General features: G+C 36.2%; 1 protein-coding gene and 1 long non-coding RNA gene across 3 annotated transcripts in view; one reads left to right on the top strand and one right to left on the bottom strand.

The window, feature by feature from the left end:
* The window catches only part of MYH15 (myosin heavy chain 15), a 107,830-nt gene that overhangs the window by 73,198 nt on the left and 12,222 nt on the right, over positions 1–22,410 (bottom strand). The window contains exons 6-15 of the mRNA XM_039364995.1: positions 18,566–18,593; positions 17,706–17,799; positions 16,941–16,961; positions 15,583–15,675; positions 10,092–10,155; positions 9,900–9,998; positions 7,601–7,704; positions 6,538–6,676; positions 2,682–2,800; positions 1,414–1,563 (exon numbers count right to left, since the gene is read on the bottom strand). Of these exons, the coding sequence (XP_039220929.1) occupies positions 1,414–1,563; positions 2,682–2,800; positions 6,538–6,676; positions 7,601–7,704; positions 9,900–9,998; positions 10,092–10,155; positions 15,583–15,675; positions 16,941–16,961; positions 17,706–17,799; positions 18,566–18,593 (911 nt within the window). The remainder of the gene's footprint in view (positions 1–1,413; positions 1,564–2,681; positions 2,801–6,537; positions 6,677–7,600; positions 7,705–9,899; positions 9,999–10,091; positions 10,156–15,582; positions 15,676–16,940; positions 16,962–17,705; positions 17,800–18,565; positions 18,594–22,410) is intronic.
* LOC120317938 overlaps positions 1–22,410 on the top strand; it is a 223,953-nt gene that overhangs the window by 200,812 nt on the left and 731 nt on the right. Inside the window, exon 5 of one of the 2 annotated variants that reach the window (XR_005559361.1) lies at positions 12,629–13,021. The exons of the other annotated variant lie outside the window; for it this stretch is intronic. This is a non-coding gene — a long non-coding RNA (uncharacterized LOC120317938). Of the gene's footprint in view, positions 1–12,628; positions 13,022–22,410 lie in introns of those variants that run through there. 2 annotated transcript variants of the gene reach the window in all.

The following is a 22,410-nucleotide window of genomic DNA, read 5'->3' as shown; positions in this document are numbered from 1 at the left end:
TACACAGCCCTGCCTAGCCAAGTGTAGTGGGGGAGGGAAAGAGCCAGTGCAGGCAAGGACTTACTGTGAGAGAGTCCTCTGGAGCTGCAGAGTGGCTAGGGCGAGGCAAAGGTCCCAGGCTCACTTCTGGCTCACCCTTCCCCATGAGAAAGGAGGAGGAGGGGGGCAGAGATAGGAGAGGCTATAAAAGGAGGCAGTTTGGGAGGGAGAGGGAGAGAACAAAAAGCAGCAGCCTTGGGAGGATGGGATCAGCTCTACCTGCACCAAAGGAAAAGAAGAAGAAGAAGAAGAAGGAGGAGGGGGGGTGGGGGGAGAGGAGAGATCAAGCAGGCCGGCCATGAGCTGATCTACAAGAAATGCAGTGGAGGAGGGGTCACCCTCCAAATGGAATGAAAAAAGGCAGCAATGCCTGGAGGTGAGGCACAGAGGAGGGAGGGAAATGGAGAGTGGAAAGATTCTTATATGCTTTTGTGACTTTGAAGTTCTAGGATTTGTGCAATGTGGGCTTTGTGTTCTTAAGGAGTGTTTGGCAATTTCTATTTGGCTGATGGCTGATGTCTCGTATTAACTTCTATTGCTCTGCTATTGTTAGCTGTAAGTTTTGCTGCAAGGGATTTTGAAGTATTTTTCTCCTGAATGGATTTTGCCTGTAGCATTCCTTTACTTATGAATGGAGCCATTTGGGGAGGCTGCCTTAGCTGGCAACCAATACTTACTACATTTTTTTTCTTCCTTAAGTGCCGGCTGTGCTCAACTTTCCTTTCTAGCCAGTAGCTAATTCTTAAAGGGGAATGTGCCTTTTTAAGGTAGTTCACTCAGCAGTTTGTCTTTTCTGTCTCTGGAAGCTTTTCTTTGTTTGCTGAATATGTGGAAGAGAGAAAATATGGGGGGGGGGGTGTTTCAAATTCTTCCTTCAGAAGGAGGTGAGCATGAGAAAGAGGGAGGCAGGGAAGGAGGGAGGAAGGGAAGTCCCGCCTTAGCACTTGGCCACCAGCAGCTCTGCCATTGACTTTGCTTGTCAAAAGAATGCAAAAGGGGATCACATGACCCTGGGACACTGTGACCATCATAAATATGAATCCGTTGCCAAGCATCCTAATATAAATCACATGACCCTGGGCATGCTGCAATAAGTGTGAAAAATGGCCATAAGTCTTTTCAGTGCAATTGCAACTTTGAACAGGTTTTGGAGGGGGGTTTTTTTGGTCATCAAGTTTTTGACACCTTGCTAGGTAGTACTCAAATATTGCCATACCCTAAAAGTGGTACAATCGGTGAAAAGGTTGAAAAGCCGTGGACTAGAGGACAATAATAATTCTTTTAATAAAATTTTCCAAAGAAAATGCTCAATTAAAGTCTAATAACTTAAATCAACTTGCTCTTTTGTGGACATTTTTCATTTCAATTACTCACATCAAAGATCTCAAAACCAGCAATGTCTAATACTCCAATGAAGAACTGTCTTGGTAATTTAGTGTCCAAAGTCTTATTTATGCGAATAACAAGCCATTTGAACATTCGATCGTATACTGCCTTAGATAAAGCTCCAACAGCATAGGTAACCTAAGGAAACATGAGAAACAATGGCTGGGTATATAATGAAGAATGTAATGAAATTTATCATCTGTTAGAAATATTAATTAAAACTCATTGCTTCCATTTCTGCTGTGGAATAGCTTTGATTCAGTGAATACACTAATAACTTAGGAGGAAAAGCCATAACAGACCCATTCTGAGAACTATACAATATTTGCTAGTCTCCCACTTTTTCTATTGCTGAATAAAATGGATAAAATGTCAATAATTGAACTGTGCAGCATGACATCAATATATATTGAATATTGGCTTGGTTTACTAGGACTGAATGCTTTGAAATGATTCTAGAGTGCTTTATACATCTTTGCTATTCCTTAGAGCAACCTGTATTTTATGAGCCTGAAAAACGATGCTTCTATTTGGATGCATTTAAGAATCACATTCACATTAAATGAATAAATACCTTAAAACAGCTACATATATTTTTTTTCAGACTCGCTATGAAAAAAGAATGTGTGAAATGCCACAAAGTAATTTTGCTTTCCTGTTCCCAAACTATATACTTCTTTGCTGAATTGAAATTTGCATTAAAATGTGCTGCATAGTTTATTGTTCTTTAGAGTTGGGTAGGCTTGAGTGTTGTACAGTATTCAAGTTCAGAATCATAGGAATTTACAGTCTTATTTCTACCACACACTATTTGCTGTGTGGTTATAAGCAGCAGATTTGTAAATTTCTACAGAAGTACTCTTAGATGGTGGAACCAAAGTGTCCCTCAAAGATTTATTTTTATCATTGTGGCTAGGTTTATATTAAGGGACTGCAGTTATGGAGAAAAACATTGTTTTGCCTAAAGTTTTATTGTAATTTGATAAATTTCATATGAACTTTGTTGAAACCTGGAACCGTATAATACATCCTGTCCATTTGGCTTGGTCTGGTGATCATTAACTACTATGATGTTCAGGTGCTGACTGGACCTTTCAAAAGTCATAGTCATGGAATGTGAAAAAATACTGGACAATTGTAGCAATAGGAATAAAAATATAAATACAGTATTTGTAATAATACTTCTGTTTACAGAAGAATCAACTGGATGTGAAAGAGGCATTTTGATAGATTATGTGGTTTTAAGGATTTCTCACCTGTTCTACATTTTGGCCTTTAGTGACATACTCATTTCCAACTTTCACTCTTGGATGCACCAAACCCTTAAGCATATCAGAAGAGTTAACTCCCATTAGATAAGCAGCCTTATCAGCACCTGAAAGAAACAGCATTTCAATCAGTAAAACAGGAAGAGGATGGGTGCTTTTTTGATTTCTAGAACATATTCTAGGACAGAACTCCAAAGCAGAAGAATAACATGAAATGTATGATACCAGCAGAAATTTAACCATAATACAACTACTAGCTCTGCTGATAATCATTGTGAGCTAAAAGTACATTTAATGTAAAACATGTAATAGAATAAAATACCTCCATAATATATTTTTACTAAAGGTAGTTTAGATTTATTGTCCATCCAATACTAATACTTGGAAGTCTAGCTATTGTTATGTGTTGACATTTATTTAGCTCAAGAAAAAAATCTTGGTACTTAGCAGAACACATACTTGTCAGCATTATAGCTCAGACAATGTATAGTCTCAGTCACATAGAAATGATCATGCTGAGACCAAGAAGACAGTTCTTGCAAAAAAAAAAAAAAAATTCTTGCAAAAAAAATATTAACTGGTGGCAGAGTAGCCGAAATTCTAGCTGTCTAGAAAAAGGTTGTAGCTTTATAATTATGATTACTTCAAAATATGGTGCATTTCTACCTAGATGACACTCAAGGTGTATAACAATAAAACAGAAGAAAATGAAAAATTAATAAGCAGTTTGTATACAGTGGCACAGAAATATATTTATTTTAATTACTGAAATAACATTTGCAAGTGTCAGGTAATCAAAAAATGAGACATTGAACAAGATATAATTAAAAAAATACAAATGTAAACCATAGTTACATGAACAGAAATAATAATAATAATCATCTAATGCAAAGCAATGTTATAACTGTTTATTCTTATTCTAATTGAGACATTAGTGGAAATTTGAAGGGAAAAAATTGTTCAGGTTCCAACTTCTGAACTCCTGCATAAAACTGAGTTTAAAGGTGCCTACATTTATGTGAACTGACATCCATCTTTGTGATAATGGTTAAACTTTCTTAGAAGTTCTCACTCTGATTTATACTGAACAGAGCCAATGTAGTGGGGGTCTTGGACTGGACATCTTAAGACATAGAGGACTTTGGGACAGTATATATTTTTCTCCTTTTTTAGTACAATCTTGATAAATAAATCTGCAAAACTTTTTTTTTAGATTGATTCCACTACAGGCTTTTAATTTTTTATTTTATCTGAAAGGGCACAAATGCAATTGTTTTCTCAGAGAACAATCATGATTTATTAGCCCAATCTACTTTACATATTATTGTTATAAAAAAAATTGAAGAAGAGAGTTTTATGTAGTCCATAAAACTGGGCTGGAATATGGTAGAGGAATGCAGAAGTAGCCTTATCAAAGATATGCAAGAACTGTAAGAAGAGCTGCTAAAGGAAAGTAAATGAAATTCAGTTCTGAAAAAGAAGGCAGCATGGAAAAAATATTCAAAATAGCCAGCCATTATTTTTTTAGGGGCAGAAAGTTCAGTTACCATACCCTACAACAGTGGTGTCAAACTTGCCATGTCACGTGACGTGTTGTGACGTATCGTGACTTTTTTCCCCTTGCTAGAGCTGGGGTGGGCGTGGCTTCCACGTGTCACATCCAGCCCGCAAACCGGCAGTTTGACACCCCTGCCCTACAACAATAAAATATGTTTCTTCAATCTGTGTGGTGATTGCTAGCTCACTTGGCCTGCTTTGAAGAGTTAACACATATTTACATTATTTATTAAATACTGTATATAGCATTTACATTTATATTTACTGTATATTTACATTTAGAAAATGTCCACTTTTGTATGTATTTATGAACAGAAATATAGGTCAGTTATGTAATAGCATCTACCCAGCATTTTTTTAATCTTAACAGTCAAATACAACTGGATTTGGTTAGTACTGGCATGGGATACTACCAGAGAACTTCAAGGCTGTAGGTGGGACTAAGAAATAATAATAATTAAAATGGCAAATTCAGCTTTCTTGAACATCTTACAATCTACAATATCTTTAACACCATCAACAACCTCTACCTATCCCAAGTCCTTCAGAAGGATTCAATAGGGAAAAAAATGCCAAATCGAATCTAAACTGCAATCAGCCATAATAATAATAAGCTGGCAGGCAAGAACTGGTGGAACCACAAAATAAAGTAATAGAAAATTAAGAAGCTAAAATTCTCTGGGACATTAGAATTCAGGCAGACAAGCACCTGTTACATAATACCCCAGATTTAAAAATTGCTAATAAGAAAGAAAAAAAAAATCTGGATAGAAGACATTGTAATATCTGGAAACAGAAAAAGAGAACAATCACAAAATAAAACAATAAAATATAAAGGCCTGCATATAAAAGAGAATATTGCAAAAGAAAGCAAAGATAGGGTTCAAACAGTTCAAAGGTAAGGTTTAAAGAATGAGGCATTACAAAATTGGCTAGGAAACTGTCATGGAATGTTACCAATGAAGACTATGTGACTGCAGCTGCAGTACCACAGCAACCAGTAGCACTGAAGCTCCAAACATGTGGATTCTTGAAAATCATGGGCCCCAGATTTTGGATACATTCTGTAAGTTAGCCTGTTTGAGGTATCTTGGTTCAAAAATTGTTGCCCTAAGATGTACCATTTTGCCTATTAAAGGTCACGACAATGAGAGTTTTAGTTATATATAGACAGATTTCCCTAAAGTCACAAGGAGTCCATTTCAGTTCAAAGAGAAAAATAAAGTGAGAGAAATATTTTTTAAAAGGTGTTGATTCTTAATTAGACACCGACAGCTGCTCTATTTGCACCCCCTCAGTAGCTTTTCAAAATTTAATCTAAAGAATCACACAGCCCTAATTTAATTACCTGCCTTCTGTTACATTAAAGTTGACATAGAAGAAGGCATGTTAACAATTACACATGAAACTTTGGGGGACCATATGCGTCTTGAAACCTTTCACCATAGTTAATTAATTAGTGTGATCTGATCACCTGCATGCATAGATATTCTTTCATGACACAGAAACTGATTGCTCAGAAAGAATTCAATGTGTATTCTATTGAATACAAGGTGATTTTGCAGGTATTACTCTGGAAGTGTAGAGAATGGGCACATAAGATCATAATTTAGGCAATTGTCTGGAAGACATTATCATGTAAAAAATAGCTACTAATTCTGAAGCGATTACAGAACAAACTACGTATCCAGTATGAAGAATGTATTGTCTTCATAGATTCTGTATATTTTACATGGGTAATTATGTCTTGTAAATAGTGAATGCAAGCAAAACAGTAAGGTTTCAGCTTCAATATATGGCACAAGAAAGTCATCCAACGGCTTCCTAGCAGATCCGCCTTGCCCAGAAGATCGTATTGTATAGTAATGTTGAGGTCCTCATTGCAAAATGATGGGTAAGGTAACACTCAGAAAAAAATACTTACTACTTTTAACTCTAATTAAGGAATGATGGGAATCATAGAATCTTTTGAATTGGGAATGGTGAGGAGTTAACCTCTCCATTCCATTAAGTGCTCAGCAAATGGTGAAAAATTATTCTGGTCTCTTTTTATGCAATTAATGTCTTTCAGTCTTTGAAAGCTATACTGTTTTCTTTCCCCTACATCAATCCACTCCCATAAACCATATGCTCAGATTGTGCCCAACTGCAGCATACTGATCTATAGATAAGATTCCCACAAAGAAGTTTGATTTCTATGTGGAAATAACATTAGAGGAAAAACAATGCTAATATTTACAAAACAAGAAAAGGAACGCAGTTGGTAAACAAAAAAGAAAATGCTTACTCTCTGTGCCATCAGCTTCTGCTTGCTCTTCCCTGGGTCTTTGTTTAAATTTCATGTCTCCAAAGTGCATAATTGCACCAGTGAGTTTGTAGGCACCATATTTTTCATCAGCAACAAAACCCAAAATATCCATGGCTTGCTGTTAAAAAATTTAAAAAGAAAGAAAAAGATACTTTGTTATTTGCCTCCTCAGCTACATGCTGCTCTGTTTTGCAGAGCTGCTTTGTAGCAGTGCTGGTGTTACTGTGCTTCTTCTAGTAGTGAAAACTCAAGCTGAAACTGTTGGAAAAGTCTTATTCATGTTCTATTTCCTGATGCTGATGGAACAATTAGACACATTAGCAGCACATTATGAGACTTGGAAAATATATTTAAAAGAAGCACGTCATTTAACAAACTGTTTTGGAAAATACAATTAGGTAAATCCTAGGGGCAGCAGAGTGCTCCAACTGGGAAATAGACTCCCTGAATACATGTTGGATATATTTATTCAAAGATGTTATTACTGTTGATAACCTTAAGTAGCTTTAAAATGAGGTTGGAAAAAATGTAAGTAGGACAGGTTTATCAAAGGCTGTCTTGTAGTTTCAGTATTAACTTCACACTGCTGAGGGCAGCATGCCTCCAAATATCCATTTCAAGGAAATAACGGGAAACTGCTATGTTGCCATCTCTGGTTTGCAAACACACTGGTTGGCTTTGGTTAAGCACTATTAGAATCAAAATTCTGAACTTTGAAGGCTGTTGACCTGATCTAGCAGAGCTACATTCTTACCTCAACTTACGAAAGTCATTAGATAGCATGGGTTTATTGGTACAGTCCTGTTCTGAAATAATATACAGGAAGGCTAAGGATGACTCACTCTTAAGACCATTCTGCATACTGAAAACTATCCTCTTTTGATGTACTGATCCTGTATTCACTGCATATTTATGCTCAGCAATTCTGTTGAGTGAGACAATTTATATGGATTGGTTTGAACTGACTCAAATAAGAAAATTGCTATTGTTCTCACTGAACAGCTTATGCCCTTTTGTACTTTAATAAAAAAACAAGTCTTACATCAGTTGCAATCAGCTCTTCCCCATCATCTAAATTATCCACAGTAACAACACCTTGTGAACAGATGTGATAGTCATATGGGTTTGTTGAGACCAATAACATATCTGCAAATGAGGAAAAAATAAAACAGTTTATTCTCTCAAGGTCTGGGCTCCTGTTAAGTCAAAATATAGTCCAGCACACGTGTAATTCATACATCAAAGTTGCTGGGAAATTAGATCTACACAAATGTGTGCAGTTTCTATTTTTAAATTATATCACTATGCAACCCTGCATATATTTACACTGAAATAAGTTCCACCAATTCAATGGGATTTATAGAACAGAACAATGCAGTTCAACAATATTAGTGCCAAACAATATATATTGTTGAAAAATATATAAACCCACACTTAATCTCTATAAAATGGCTTATTCCACTTCTTTGCTTGTATTAACCTAGTTCCTATAAAGAACTTTCATTGACATTCCTAGCCCTTCAGAAAGAAATCAACCTAACATAATAGTGATAGTGATAACATGAACACATTTTCAACAGCAATAAAAAGATCTTGAATTCCAAACCATTCTGAAACTATAAATTAGCTTTATTTTATTTTTTATTTTATTTGCCTGGATAATCAAGTCTCTCTGAATAGTTCCATCTAATGACGCATTCTTATACTTATGCAATTAACTCCACAAGATCAGTAGACTCATATCCTACACCCTGCTTAGCTTTTCAGTCAAATTGCATAGGCAGATGTGCTTGCTGATCCTTCTTCTGCTACAAATAATAAAGGGCAAAGACATTTACACGGCTTCTCATATTTCAAAAGTCCAACAAAATTGTGTTTAGTTGATTCTAATATCTTGATGTCATGGAGAGAAGCAATGTAATTTCAAATGTCCAAATCAGGGCAAGAAATATATCCCCGTCTCCCCCCCCCAATAATAATAGTAATTAGGACAAAAGGATTATTTCAAAATTTTATTAAGATATCAGAGAATGTGGTCAACAACTAGAATCTCTTACAAAATTATTACTTCTAGTAAATTTTCTGCCATTCTACATATACAGCTGTGCAGACTGTAAATAATTGATTGTAACAGCAAAACTGCCGGCCTTTAAGAAAGCCGTTAAAACTCTCCTGTTCTGGCAGGCCTGGGGCTGATGTCCCTGGGGGGGGGGCAGGATATGATCGGACATGCGGCATGATTGTATTATTTTATTGTATTATTGTTAGATGATTGTTTTAATTTTGTACACTGCCCTGAGTCCTTTGGGATTGGGCGGCATATAAATAAAATTAAATAAATAAATAAATAAATAAAAACTATTGTATGGACCACAGTTTATCCATGCAACAATCCATGCAGGCCAGCAAGTAAAGCATAAGAATAAATTAACCATGAAAGGTACATTTTCACTGTGGAATATTTCCATCCAAATCCTGTTAGCTGAAAATCACTTTGAAACAGTTCCTCTAATCTACCTTAATTAGGCCATAGCAAAGGCTAACTGGTTAAGGAATTAGCAGATGGTCCACTCAGCCTGGATGACAAGAACAAAAAATGAGATTATTACTGCTTTTGCCAAGCAGAAATTTAGGACATGTATAAAGGGAAGCTTTGCCCATATTACAGGAAGCATCCATATAAACGCACAATCCCTATGCATAAATAGGGTGTAAAGCTACATGATAAACAGGACCAGCTACTGAAATTCAAAAATGGTCATGTGTAATAACAGATGTAGTCATATAAAAATATAGATGTAAGTAAAAAATGGATGGAAAGGAACCTCCTCTTTCAAATTATGTAAAGTATTATCAGTAGCTCGGCTTTCTGTTCATCCAGAATTATATCCAGAATCCCAATACAAGACATCAACTGAGGTACATAAGTTAAAATCCATATAGACAGTACTGTCTACCTTGACCAATAGTGGAATTCTAGCATTTCACTGCTATATATGTATCAATGTGTATGCAATCTTCTACCTTAAACACAAATTATTCATAGAAACTTCATTCTTTTCTTCTATACACATGCAGCATTATCTAACAGAAGTTCCATATGTGCTAAAGTGCTGGATAAGGAAAGAATTTGCAGACTAAGAATCTGTGATTAATATGGCCAATAATGATATCATTTTAACTACTAAAAGTTTTCCAGATTGCTTACTTTTTTTGCAGTGTTATTATTTTATTGAAATGTTTGTTATTTCACATTACCATTTTTCTTTCTCAATTCTTCTATCCACCCATCTATCCAGAATATATATATCCACATAAAGCATGGTCTTCCTTTTTATTACCTTGTAGCTCTGCTTTCTTTCCTGACAAGATTTGATAGAAGATATGATAGTCTCTTTCACCTGGTTGTTGAAAAATAACTCGGGATTTCTCTAAAAGATCTAGTGGAGAGTGAAGAATTAAACTGAAAAATAGGTTGAAAGTTGTATATGAAATATAAAGTCTATAGTTACAACAAACAGTATGCTACTTACAGATTTCAATATCAGCAGATGATAGCTTGCCTGTAGTCCCAAAATGGATCCTGATAAATTTACCCTATTATACAAAATTTAAAAACATGTGAAAATGACAATATATAGAGCTAATATATCCACTTTATTACTATAAGCTTGCTTTGATAATTGCATTGTTTGGATGTTTTGATAAATCTGTGGCTGATTCATACATTATGCGATAACATGGTTTATTTAAATCATTGCTTATTGCATAAATGCAATGGTTTATTTAGAGTAAGCAATAAGATACAATTTATATTCAATAGTGTCTTGGTTTACACATACTGTTACGTTTCATTAATCTAGTTTAATGGTGGATGATTCAGACAAATGAAACAAATTGTTTCCCCAATACATAATTAAAAAAACATGACTCCTTGGAAGGATGAATCTTCTTTAAAGTCATGGTGATGATGGCTAGAAAAGAGTTTGCCATGTATGTTCCCAAGCTTTACTCAGAGATCTTGATAAACTCACCTCCACTACTTCTGATACATCACAATCAAGAATTCTGACTTTGACACAGAAACACACAGCTTCTAAATCCACAGATGTTATTTCCAATGCCAGATTGCTTGAAGACCACCTTAAAAGTAGTGATCTATTCAAGAATAGGCAATTGCTTCTGAATAATAACATTACCACAATCAGCTCTAATCAGCACTATTGAATTCTTTTATCACTGCCAGGACTATGACTGTATTACTAGTAGGTCTCTGTGAAATGGTCTAGCTTTGTTTTGACAAGACATTTGTTTGATGATTCTTTTCAGTGAGCTACTTTTGATCACCTTGAGTTGTGAAGCATGAAACCAGATTATAAAATCAAATTGTCAATAATTATGGAAAAAAGCAAGAACCATACTGTACTTATATTAACCTAAAATTATTATTCTTATTAATTGTATTTTAGCATTTGCTGATCATGATGACTATAATCTCTAATATCAGAAGCAATATGGTACTGAATATCTCCTGCTGAGAAACATTAGCAGGATGCTCAATATTACCTTATCCTGTTATGTTTTCCCACAGTCATTTAAGATGATTGAGCAGGTTTCCCTATTTGACTTTAGATAAAACAAATGCATTTTTCTCTAGCAGTCACTGTAAAATAGTCTGAATCATATCCCTGATTATTTTAATTTTTGCCGAGATTTTGTGGACAATGTTCCAATGACTGTGCAACATCAACAGAAAATAGCCAAAATATGATTCCATGTCCTGAACTATTGTTAGATATAGAAAAACATCACATACAAAAAAGAAAGGTACATTGCTGCAGGAATTAGCTAGATTAGTGATTTTAAAAAATCCAGAAAAATAGAGCAGCTAGAATATATTTGACATGTTGTCAAGAGAACTAGGTAAGCATAGAGGTTACTGGGAGAAGCTCAACTCTAGAAAAAAATTACATTTTTTTCCAAAACAAAACTGTGACAATAACCAAGTCTATAGCCATTCCCCAAAGTGCTGTGAAGCACTGGTTTGGAACTATTCTAAGTCAAAAGGCTTTCTAAAACATTCTGACAGATGAATAATCTACCACTGGTATACATGGAGTCTGCTTGTTTAGGACTGCTTAAGAAAAGGTGATATTCAGTTATCTGTGAAAAGATATATGCATTTTATTCTTCCTCCTCCTTCTGGAAAGACACACATTTTATGCAAGTATATACAGAGACTTAAAATACATTATCAGTTTACAACAGCATAGATAGTTTTCAAATTGTCTGGAACTTCGGTCTTTTTTTTTTAATGTGTGAATTTGGAGTCTACTGTGGTTTCTGCAGCTTTGCAGCCATAATTAGAACAAATACTTCCTTTGGTTTTATTGTGACCAGCTTGTTTTTGCTGCCTCCCTTACAGAATATTACACAGGACTCATTATGTTTCACATATACAAAACTGTGCTGTACTTGTTTTATCAGTAAAAAGCCCTGTATTTATTTATTTATTTATAAACTTTAGATGGTCTTTCTGCTTTTTCAACCCATAATACTGTATGAATATTGCACTGAACATATTCTGGGAAGCAAGTTATATCCCACTGCTACTGCTAATTGATCTAGAACAATTACCTGCATACCTATTTTTCACATACTGTACTTCTATCTAATTTAGAATGGCTACCAAACATGGACTACAAAGATTCAAATGACAATAAAGCTTTTGCAATCCAAATCTGATGACCTTATAATTCATAGCTTTTCCTGTGTTATAAGAGCACCAAAATTCATATAACTCACTATAAACAGGAAGATACTTGCAAAGCATGAGGGAGTTCCTTCTCGTTTCCAGTGAATAATAATGATTTCAGTGGGAAATAATCCAAAGGGTGAAAAATGGGATGCATTTAATAAACATCAAAACTAATTAAAGCTTTGGACCATTACTTGATATAAGAAGTGTATTCTTTGGGGAATGAACAATGTTAGAGGAAGGCAGTGAAATATAGATACAGTAGTATCCCTCTCTATCCACAAGTTCATTAAACTATCTTGTATTTTTCAGTTTAGTCAAGGATAACCAATTCTAAAATTGTTGTCCGAACACAAATGGAAGGTATCAGTTTGAAGAAGTTTCCTTTGGACTACCGTCACACTTCCTAGATAAGTACAAAATGTAAGCATGTATATTTAGGAATTTTGCAAAAACCTAAGTAAACACTTCATGCCAGGAATGTGTAAATGGTCTAATATATTTAATTCCAAGAGGGCAGATGGGCAGATATTTCCCTATTACACCTTTATTAATGATAAACAGATGATTAGGGAATTGGTTACTGGAGTTGAGTATGTCTAGTTTAATGAAGAGAAGGACAAGGGGTGACATGATAGCAGTGTTCCAATATCTAAGGGGCTGCCACAAAGAAGAGGGAGTCAATCTATTCTCCAAAGCACCTGAAGGCAGGACAAGAAGCAATGGATAGGAACTAACCAAAGAGAGAAGCAACCTACAACTACGGAGAAATTTCCCAAATTAGATTAATCAGTGGAACAACTTGCCTCCAGAAATTGTGGATGCTCCAGCACTGGAAGTTTTTAAGAAGTAACTGGACAACATTTGTCTGAAAAGGTACAGGGTTTCCTGTCGGAGCAGGGGGTTGGACTAGAAGACCTCTAAGTTCCCTTCCAACTCTGTTATTCTGTTCTGTTCTTTTCTTATGTGACAGTATTTTATAACTATACAGGCAATAGTGAGGTAGTTAAGGATGTAGATAGCATCACATTCAATGGTGTCTACCATAACTTCTAGCAAATTTACATCTGAGGAGAAAAATCAATTGGACAGAGTTTGCTGAGCCCATAAAGCATAGAATTTGTGGGAGGACCAACTCCATAAACTTAGACTCTGTAGTTCTAGGGTATGTTTCTGATTAAACGGTATATTCTCTAAGCCAGTGCTTTTCAACCTTTTCAAAGATTATACCACTTTTAGGATATGGGAATATTTGAGTACCACCAGCAAGGTGTCAAAAACTTGATGACCAAAAACAAATGAAAAAAGTGATCAAGTGCAGGTAGTCCTTGACTTACAACAGTTTACTAAGTGACTGTTTGAAGTTAAAACAGCACTGAAAAAAGTGACTTATGACTATTTTTCACACTTATGACTGTTATAGCATCCTCAGGGTCACATGATTTATATTCGGATGCTTGGCAGCTGATTCATATTTATGATGGTCACAGTGTCCCAGGGTCATGTGATCCCCTTTTGCAACCTTCTGACAAGCAAAGTCAATGGGGAAATCCGATGCACTTAAGAACTGTGTTACTAATTTAACAACTGCAGTGATTCACTTAACAAATGTGGCAAGAAAAGTCATAAAATGGGACAAAACTGATTTAACAAACTTCTCACTTAACAACATAAATGTTGGGCTCAATTGTGGTTGTAGGTTAAGGATTATTTGTACACCCACTTTCCACACTTTTAATGGAAACTTGTGCTTTTTTCTCTGACATTAATCTGTGCACTGTTCTATCCCCTTCTCTCCTTCTGGTTAACTCAAAGAATCCTCTCCTCTTCTCTGTTTCTCTTTCTCCGTCCTTTTCTCTTTCCCAGTCATCTGTTTTTTCTCTCCCTTTTCCTTTCTATCCTCTCCTCTCTTCCCTCCACCTCATTTTCTTTTCATTGTAGCTGCAGCTGATTCCTTTTCCTAAGGCTGTATGTTTCTCCATCTCTCTTACTCCATCCCCTTCTCTTTCTCTTCTCTTTGTCTTTTCTCTCCATATCCCCCCAAAACCTATATCCTCTCCTCTCCCCCTCCTTCTTTTCTCTTTGGTGTAGCTGCAGCTGACTCCTTTTCCCAAGGCTGTGCGTTTCTCTGTATCTTACTCCATCCCCTTCTCTTTCCACATTATGTTTTTTCTCTACCTTTCCCTCCAAAACCTCCTTTGATATCCTCTCCTCTCCCCCCCTCTTTCTCTTTGGTGTAGCTGCAGCTGCCTACTTTCCCCAAGGCTGTGCTTCTGGAAGCACTAATCAGCTGGAGCCCCACACAGTTCCTGGGTGTTCAGCAGAGCCCCAACAACACCTCAGCTCCAGCTAACTCTCCTATGGCCTGTGTGGTGTTGCCGCTACTTCAGATCATCCCCCCGCTACACTTTTACACTTTTTTTACAGTGCTTTTGAACCCATCATACACATACCACCTTCCAGGTGCCGAATACCATCAATGATGTGTATACCACAGGTTGAAAAGCACTGACAGCATTGGCAGTAGTAAGATGAAAGACCTAGCACAGAAATAGAAGAATATTGACAAAGGAAATGATTCCCTCTGAGGGAAACAGAAACTTTTAATACTGTATCCTGATTTAGGATAATTATCACTGGCTGGATTTGAGTGGTGCAGTGATCTAGAAGTGAAGACGCTCACCTCACACTCAGGAGGTTGAGAGTTCAATCCTAGATAGTGACAGATATTTCTCTATAAGGTCGCAAAAACAAAATATCTGCTGTGAACTCTATGTAGGTGTCAGGGAGGGGATCCGGCCAGTAAATGCTCAGTTTCATTCAGTTGCTTCAACTCCACCCTGATAAAAGGGATTACAGAATCATAAAAGGAAGAAAAAAATCACTGGCTGGAATTGATGGGCTGGAAAATGTCTTGTATAAAATTTTTGACCTGAATTCGCTCTGGGTCACTTCTAATAGCATCTTTTTCTGCCATTTTTATTTTATTTTTATTCATGAAACCTGAATAAATCAACTGTTTGCTTATGCTTTAGCTTGCCAAGTTGTTGCTAAAATCCCAAGATGGTACAATTTCTATGCCAAAATGTTCCAATAAGTAACAGCAGAACAGCTGTTGACATTACTTGTAAAAAACCATCCAATAACTTAATCAAGGAATGCAGTACTATTAGAAAACAGATTTTAATGTAATTCAATTTCTGCTTCTGTTTTATGAGCATAATAATGCAAGATGGTAAGGTTCCAGAGCTAGAAATCCTACTTACAAAACGTGAAGAGTTGTCATTTCTCAGAGTTTTGGCATTCCCAAAAGCTTCCAAAGCTGGATTGGCTTGGATGATTTGATCTTCCAGGTTTCCCTTACAATGCAAAAATTTTAAGTACCTTTAGAATGTAACCATATACCATATACCCAATTTCTGGCTTAACCTAGATATAACAGAAAAATGCAACACTATGCAAAGAATATGCTGTCAAAAAACTTCAGATATTCGGACAGAACAATTAAATCAGGGTTATGGGCAATTCAAATGCTTTTATTCTGGAAGCTCAAGGAAATTGACTTCTATGATCTTTCTCCCATTTCATATCCATAACCTGTTTAGGTAGAAAGAAAATGACTGGCCCAAGGTCAGCCAGTGAATTTTATGATGCAGAAGTTGAATCTCTGGATTTGGTCAGATGGCCTACATTACATTAGCTTAGCCTTACAAAACAATTTCATCTTTCTGTGCAACCAAGATTTTCTATTTATTTATTTATTTTTATTTATTAAATTTATTTATTTATTTATTTACTTAATTTGTTTTTATTTATTACATTTATTTATTTACTTAATTTTTTATTTATTTATTAAATTTATTTATTTACATAATTTGTTTTTTTATTTATCAAATTTATTTGCAGCCCATCTCATTTCAAATGACTCTGGGTGACATACAGCAATACATTGCCTTTTGTTAAACATTACAAAAATATTAAAATATTTTAGTATAAAATGACAAGCAGACAAAATAAAATCATTAACACAAGATGGAGGAGGAAGGAGCCAGATACACAAATGGGGGGGGGGGAATGTGGGATTAGCTTTTAATTGGTCAACCATCTCCAGTGTGAAGCTCCCGCATTAGTACCCTAAGTCATCTGGCAGAACCAGGTTTAAGGCTCTTATGAAAAGTCAGGAGGCTGGGAGCCAATCTCACTTCAGGAGGCAAGACATTCCAAAGGGCAGCAGCCACAACGGAGAAGGTTTTTCTCCTGGTCTCCGCCAGCCAAAATTCCTTGACTGATGGAATCTGTAGGATGCCCTCTCTGCCAGTGCAGGTGGGGCGGGCCAGTCCCACCGAGCTGAGGCGGTTTCTCAAATAAACCATTTTAAAAATGGGAAAAAAGCAATTGGTAAATACAGAAGGGTTGTGAATCATGTGTTCCTTTTATAGTTACTGCAATTATTATTCAATAAATGAATAATACTTACATTTTGAAACACTAACATTATAGCACACATGACTTATAAACTTCAGAAAATGCTTAGATTAATTTTTGGTAACATAGATGACTATCTGCATAGTCACTAAGAGTTGACAATAGTTTGATGGCACATAATCAAATATAGATAACTTACCCCAGTCTTGGTGGCCGGCTGCTGTTTAAAACAAAACATAAAAACAAAATTGAAGAAAAGGCAAGAATTTATATTCATCTATCAATCCTTTCCAGTTGTGATTTTGCTAGGTATTTCTTTTTCAATTCACTTTAATATGTGACACAACATAATTTTAATTCTAAGATTCTTGTTTTTAATCAAGAAATTGTACCTATGTATAGACTTAGTTTCTGCGGCATGGATTGATTTTTCTGTCAAAACTACTAGTCCTGACTAGTCCTTGTCCTGATCACCTAGAATCAGACCAGTGTTTCAATTACTTGCTCAATATATGCTGGTTAAACCTGTTCATTTCTTGTCCTGTCTGAAGGAGCTGCTTTATGCTCTGTATAATTCATGGCAAAGCATATCTATTCCAATAGGACAATAGCAAAACATATATATTGTAAATAACCAAAACAGCAGTGTTTTTCCTCTAGGTCAGAGGCATTTTATATTCAAATTTAACTAGCTTTTATAATCATTCCTCTTTAGTCTGAAAGAGGATAATTTGCAAAATTATCATTTTCAACATTATTTGGGAAAAGCAGATAGAGAGAGAATATTTAATATACCTATAAGCTATACCTGAAGCCCAGTCGTAACTATTGTAACAATGATGCAAACTTACTGAAGAAAACATTTGTGGTTTTTTTTCCAATTGGAATTCTTTTAAAGCATCATAGGTAATTATCATGCTATTTGTGACTGTATTTATACAAAGTAAATGTCATTTGTATTTACGCTTTTTTTTCCAGGTTCACCAATTGCTGCAACAGTGGCAAAATACTGAATGACACGTTTTGTGTTCACAGTTTTACCAGCACCAGATTCTCCACTGTAAACAAAAGAAAGACATTTTAATTTACAAGAAAATACAACTTGAAAATTAATCTTTTTGTAATGAGACTTAGCCATCTTTCCCTTAAAGTGTTCTTTCAGTGAATGTTTACAGAAAAATGGGGCTACCAGAACTTGGTTACAACAATCCAGATGACCTCTATGTGGCAGAAAAGAAACACTGAAAACTCTGCTGCCATCTAGTGGTTATCCCTATAGCTGCAGTCCAGACATAGAACATTAGAGGAAAGAGGAAAGTTCATCCAATATGGAGGAGAAGATTTTCCATAGGTAATGGTAATGATGCTGTACGAAAGTTCATCACCAATGTGTCACTGAATAAAAGTTGTTCATGAGCAGTATCAGGTAAAGGCTGTTGATGTAATGCTTTTAATTGGGTCCTGCAGCAAATAAGTACTGGAATAAAAGAAATTTGATCTTAATTCATCAGAGTTTTTAATATGTTCTCAAAGTACTTCTCAAACATGATCCAAGTTCACATATATTAGGAAGGAATACTAGGACAGTCTGTCTCAAATGTGCCATATTTATGACTTAAGGTAATCTCAATAAAAAGCTTTTATACAAACCACGGTTTCTTTTAGAATATAAGGACAAAATTAACTGTATGCCAAAATGGAAAGATTTAGCAACCAAGAACAAAATGAGGTTTCTCTAGATTTGCTTGTTCTGCTAAAAATTCTAGAAACTATTACAAAAAAAATTTTTTTTTGAATATAAAGCATCTGAGAAGAGTCACTTACGTAATCAGCATTGATTGGTTTTCTCGATCTATGTGAAAGAAAAAAAAATTCAACACCATTTTCTCCTCATAGATTATATGTAGGAAATAATTCCATTATTTTTAAAATACATATTTTAGGGGACTTTGTCAAAAAAGGTAATAAAGAATTTACTACAGAGAATCCTACAGGAAAACGTGTCATCCTAATCATCAATAAAAATGGGTTTGGTTGTTCTAGTGGATGGTAGCTGTCAGGTCCTAGATGAGGGAATGCATTCTTCTTGGTTTATTAGCCTCTCAGCAGCATTCAGTATAATTGACTATGGTATTCTACAGAATTTGGAAATTGGAGGGCCTCTTCTATGATAGCTCCATTTGTATCTGCTGATAGTGAAGAGTACAAGTAATGTGGGGTCCCAGAGAGCTTAAGGCTGCCCCTTATGTTATTGAACTTTTACATGAAACTGTTAGGAAATGTCATCTATCACTTTGGGACGATATATCAGTATGCTGATGACATCTAGTTACACATTGCCACTTCTGATTGAGCTAGGAATTTTTAAGAGTACAGGTAGTCCTCAAGTTAATGTAATGGAGCCTGCCCACTGAAATCCTAAATAGCTGTACAACTGAACTGTTCATTGTTGATGGTGCCCAGTCACTTCTTGTGACATGGGTGGGTATATAAATGAAATGAAATAATGAAAAATGAAATGAAATGAAATGAAATGAAATGGAAGGAAGGAAGGAAGGAAGGAAGGAAGGAAGGAAGGAAGGAAGGAAGGAAGGAAGGAGCAAACAAACAAAAACAAATTTGTATCTGTAGGATTGGGGGGGGGAAACAAATTCAGATTAAATCATGCCAAAAGTTGCTATTCATTAGTAAATAACTAGAAAATCCAATAATCACAGACTTTGAATGGGGCAATTCTCTTTCCAAAGCAAGTGTTTCATGACTTAAGGGTACTCCTAAATATTCAGTTCTTGTTCTAGCAGTTGGAGTAAAACTGTGGCTATGGGTTCTTTGTCCAGCTCTGGCTGGTGCACTAGTTATAATATTATCTGATTTAGGATGCCCTGGTGAAGGTAACTCAATCCCGGATCGCCCTGTTGGATTATTTTAATACAGCATACATTGAAATGCCTTTGAAGATGACTTAGAAACTGCAACTGATATAGTATTGTGAGGGCCAAGCTGTTGAGAGAAGAGCAGTACAGATTAGCAACAGTTTTAAGGTCATTGGGCTATTTACCAATAGGTTTCCAATAGGTCAGCTCAAAGTGCTGGTTTTATCTTCAAAAGTTCAAATGCTCAACACTGAAATATTTTAGGGAGAGCCTTGCCAGAACTGAATCTGCCCATTAAGTCCAAACACTTAGAGAGGGCTTGTTAAGACCATAAATTGGTAGAACAGTGGTATAGGAGTGTATCCCTGAGGTACATTCAACTCCTTATTTCATTTCAGAAATCAATCAATCAATAAAAAACATATTATTCCAACATGTTTTTGGCCCTTGACTGGATGCATTAGTCATAGGAATTTTTAGAACTGTACTAACATTTTTTAAGAGTACAGGTAGTCCTCAGGTTATGAGTGTAATGGAGCCTGCCCATTCCATTTGTAACTCAAGAATTCGTGGGAGTGAATCTTGTACTTTGAATGAGATCATCCCTGCTTTTGCCCATGCATTTGCTAATTGAATGCACTGCTCTTAGCACTGCTTGTTAAGTGCACATGAGGTATCTCAGGATGGAGAAGGCTTTCAGGGGCCCCAGTGATGGAACAGGCCTCCAAGGCCTCCCTGACCCACTAAGATACCTTATGTTTCCCTCTCCCTTCCTGCCGCTCTGAACTCACTTTCCTTGCAAAGATCTGTCTCCTGTCTGCCATGGTTTCTGCCTTTGAGGGAGAGGAGAGTCGATGGGAGCTCCTGGGTGCCGTAATATCATGCAAGTTCAGGCACCCATTCTCTTTTGCAGAGAATGGATTCCTGAACTCTTGTGAGATCACGGACCCCAGAAACTTTTATTTTGAGGGCAAAAAGTGTTTATGGTGCCTGTCTCCTGCTCCCCCCCCCAAGAACTTGAAGAGACTGGAAGCTTTGTCTGCCTGCAAATGGGGTGCATGAGAATGGAGTAGAATGCTCTATTTCAAGGTGCCCCATTTGCAGCCAGACGGAACTTCCGGTCTCCCCAAGGTCTCCGTCTGGATAAGAAGTGTTTGAGAGCCTTTGGGGCTCTTTGAAATGGAGCAAAATGCTCCATTTGGATGGAGACCTTAGGCTTACAGTCTCCCCAAGATCTCTGGAAAGGAGTTGGGGGGACCAGGAGACAAACATTTTTCGCCCTGAAAATGAAAGTTTCTGGGGTCTGTGATCTTGTGAGAGTTCAGGCACCCATTCTCTGCAAAAGAGGATGGATGCCTGAACTCACAAGATAATACGGCACCCAAGAGCTTCCATTGACTCTTCTCTCTCTCAAAGGCAAAGAAACTACAGCAGAGAGGATTTTTGCCAGGTAAGTGAGTCCAGCATGGCAGAATGGGAGGGGGAAGCACTTATGGGGAGCAGGGAGGGAATAGGCCCTCTGCAGGGCGAACAACTGCTGTGGTGCTGCAACATTTGTAATTTTGGGATTTGCTCATAAATACTCGGGGGCGCTTATCGCGTAACTTCAAACGAGCGCTAAGTGAAGGCTCGTAACTCGGGGATTACTTGTATTTCAACATTATTTTTATGCTTAGTTGTTAATCATCTAGACCAATGGTTCTCAACCTTTTCTTCACCATGGATCTTTAAATATCTTTTTTGGTCATGGACCCCCAAGACTTAATTCAAGATTTAAATCATAATATTTCTTTAAGCCTTCATGGACCCCCTGTAATGACCTCGTGGCTCCCAGGGGTCTGTGGACCACAGGTTGAGAACCACTGATCTAGAGTTCCTCAGGACTAGAAGGTTTTCTTACTATGGGTTGTTTTTTTTTTTTTTTTTACTATAACAAAAATTACACAAAAGAAAGAATTGGGGTGATCTACAAATATTATTAAATAAATAACCCAGTTTAAGAGATTGTCAAACTAGGCCTAATTTTTGCCTTATAACAATAATCATGCATTTTAAAGTAGTGACAGTCCATATTTAAATACAAGATAATTATACAAATCTGTGAAACATATTATTAGGGTCTGAAGAATTACAGATTTTGTTTGACTTTTCTGTATATTATTCAATATACATTTTTATAATATATAACATATCATTTAGTATATTATGGCCTTCTAGTGTCAGTAAAGAAAGTATCCATTTGTACCATACTGCTCTTTAAATTGCTGTACATTGATTATAGTCTGTAAAGCTTGTATGGTAATATCCATGGATGCTGAAAACAGTGCAAATATTCTATCCCAGATGTCAAGCGTGCATCGCTACTGCCCTCTAATGGAAGAAATCTAATGTGCCAAAATGTTTGAATTATGATAATCACAATCTATCTTTGCAGCAGTGCAGGAGGTTGATCTGATAATCATACATCATTTTGATATTTAAATTGAACTCAACTAAAGGCAACATAGATATTGATGGGAAAGTGTACTCTCATTTCCCTCATTAAGAAAGCTTCAAAGAATGTCTACAGTCAATCGTGTTTTTAAAAACTGAAAAACATCTCAAATATCTCTTTTGTTTTGTTTGTAGAGCTCAGCTGAAGTTTCATAGTAGCTATTGTCCCAAATGTGAGTGATGCTAAGAATCATAATGCTTACATTTCTCGATTTTTCACTTTTTATCTAGTACCTTACAACCCTCTAACTCTCCAATTTAACATATCTATGAATTCATTGGGTGAAGTCTCACCATCTGTCA

Source organism: Crotalus tigris, unplaced genomic scaffold (assembly GCF_016545835.1).
Source record: "Crotalus tigris isolate CLP2741 ecotype Arizona unplaced genomic scaffold, ASM1654583v1 scf7180000019944.6993514239:2294586, whole genome shotgun sequence".
In the NCBI taxonomy this organism is placed as follows: domain Eukaryota; kingdom Metazoa; phylum Chordata; class Lepidosauria; order Squamata; family Viperidae; genus Crotalus; species Crotalus tigris.
Note: the sequence above shows the minus strand (reverse complement) of the source record. Positions and strands in the feature narration are given on the sequence as shown.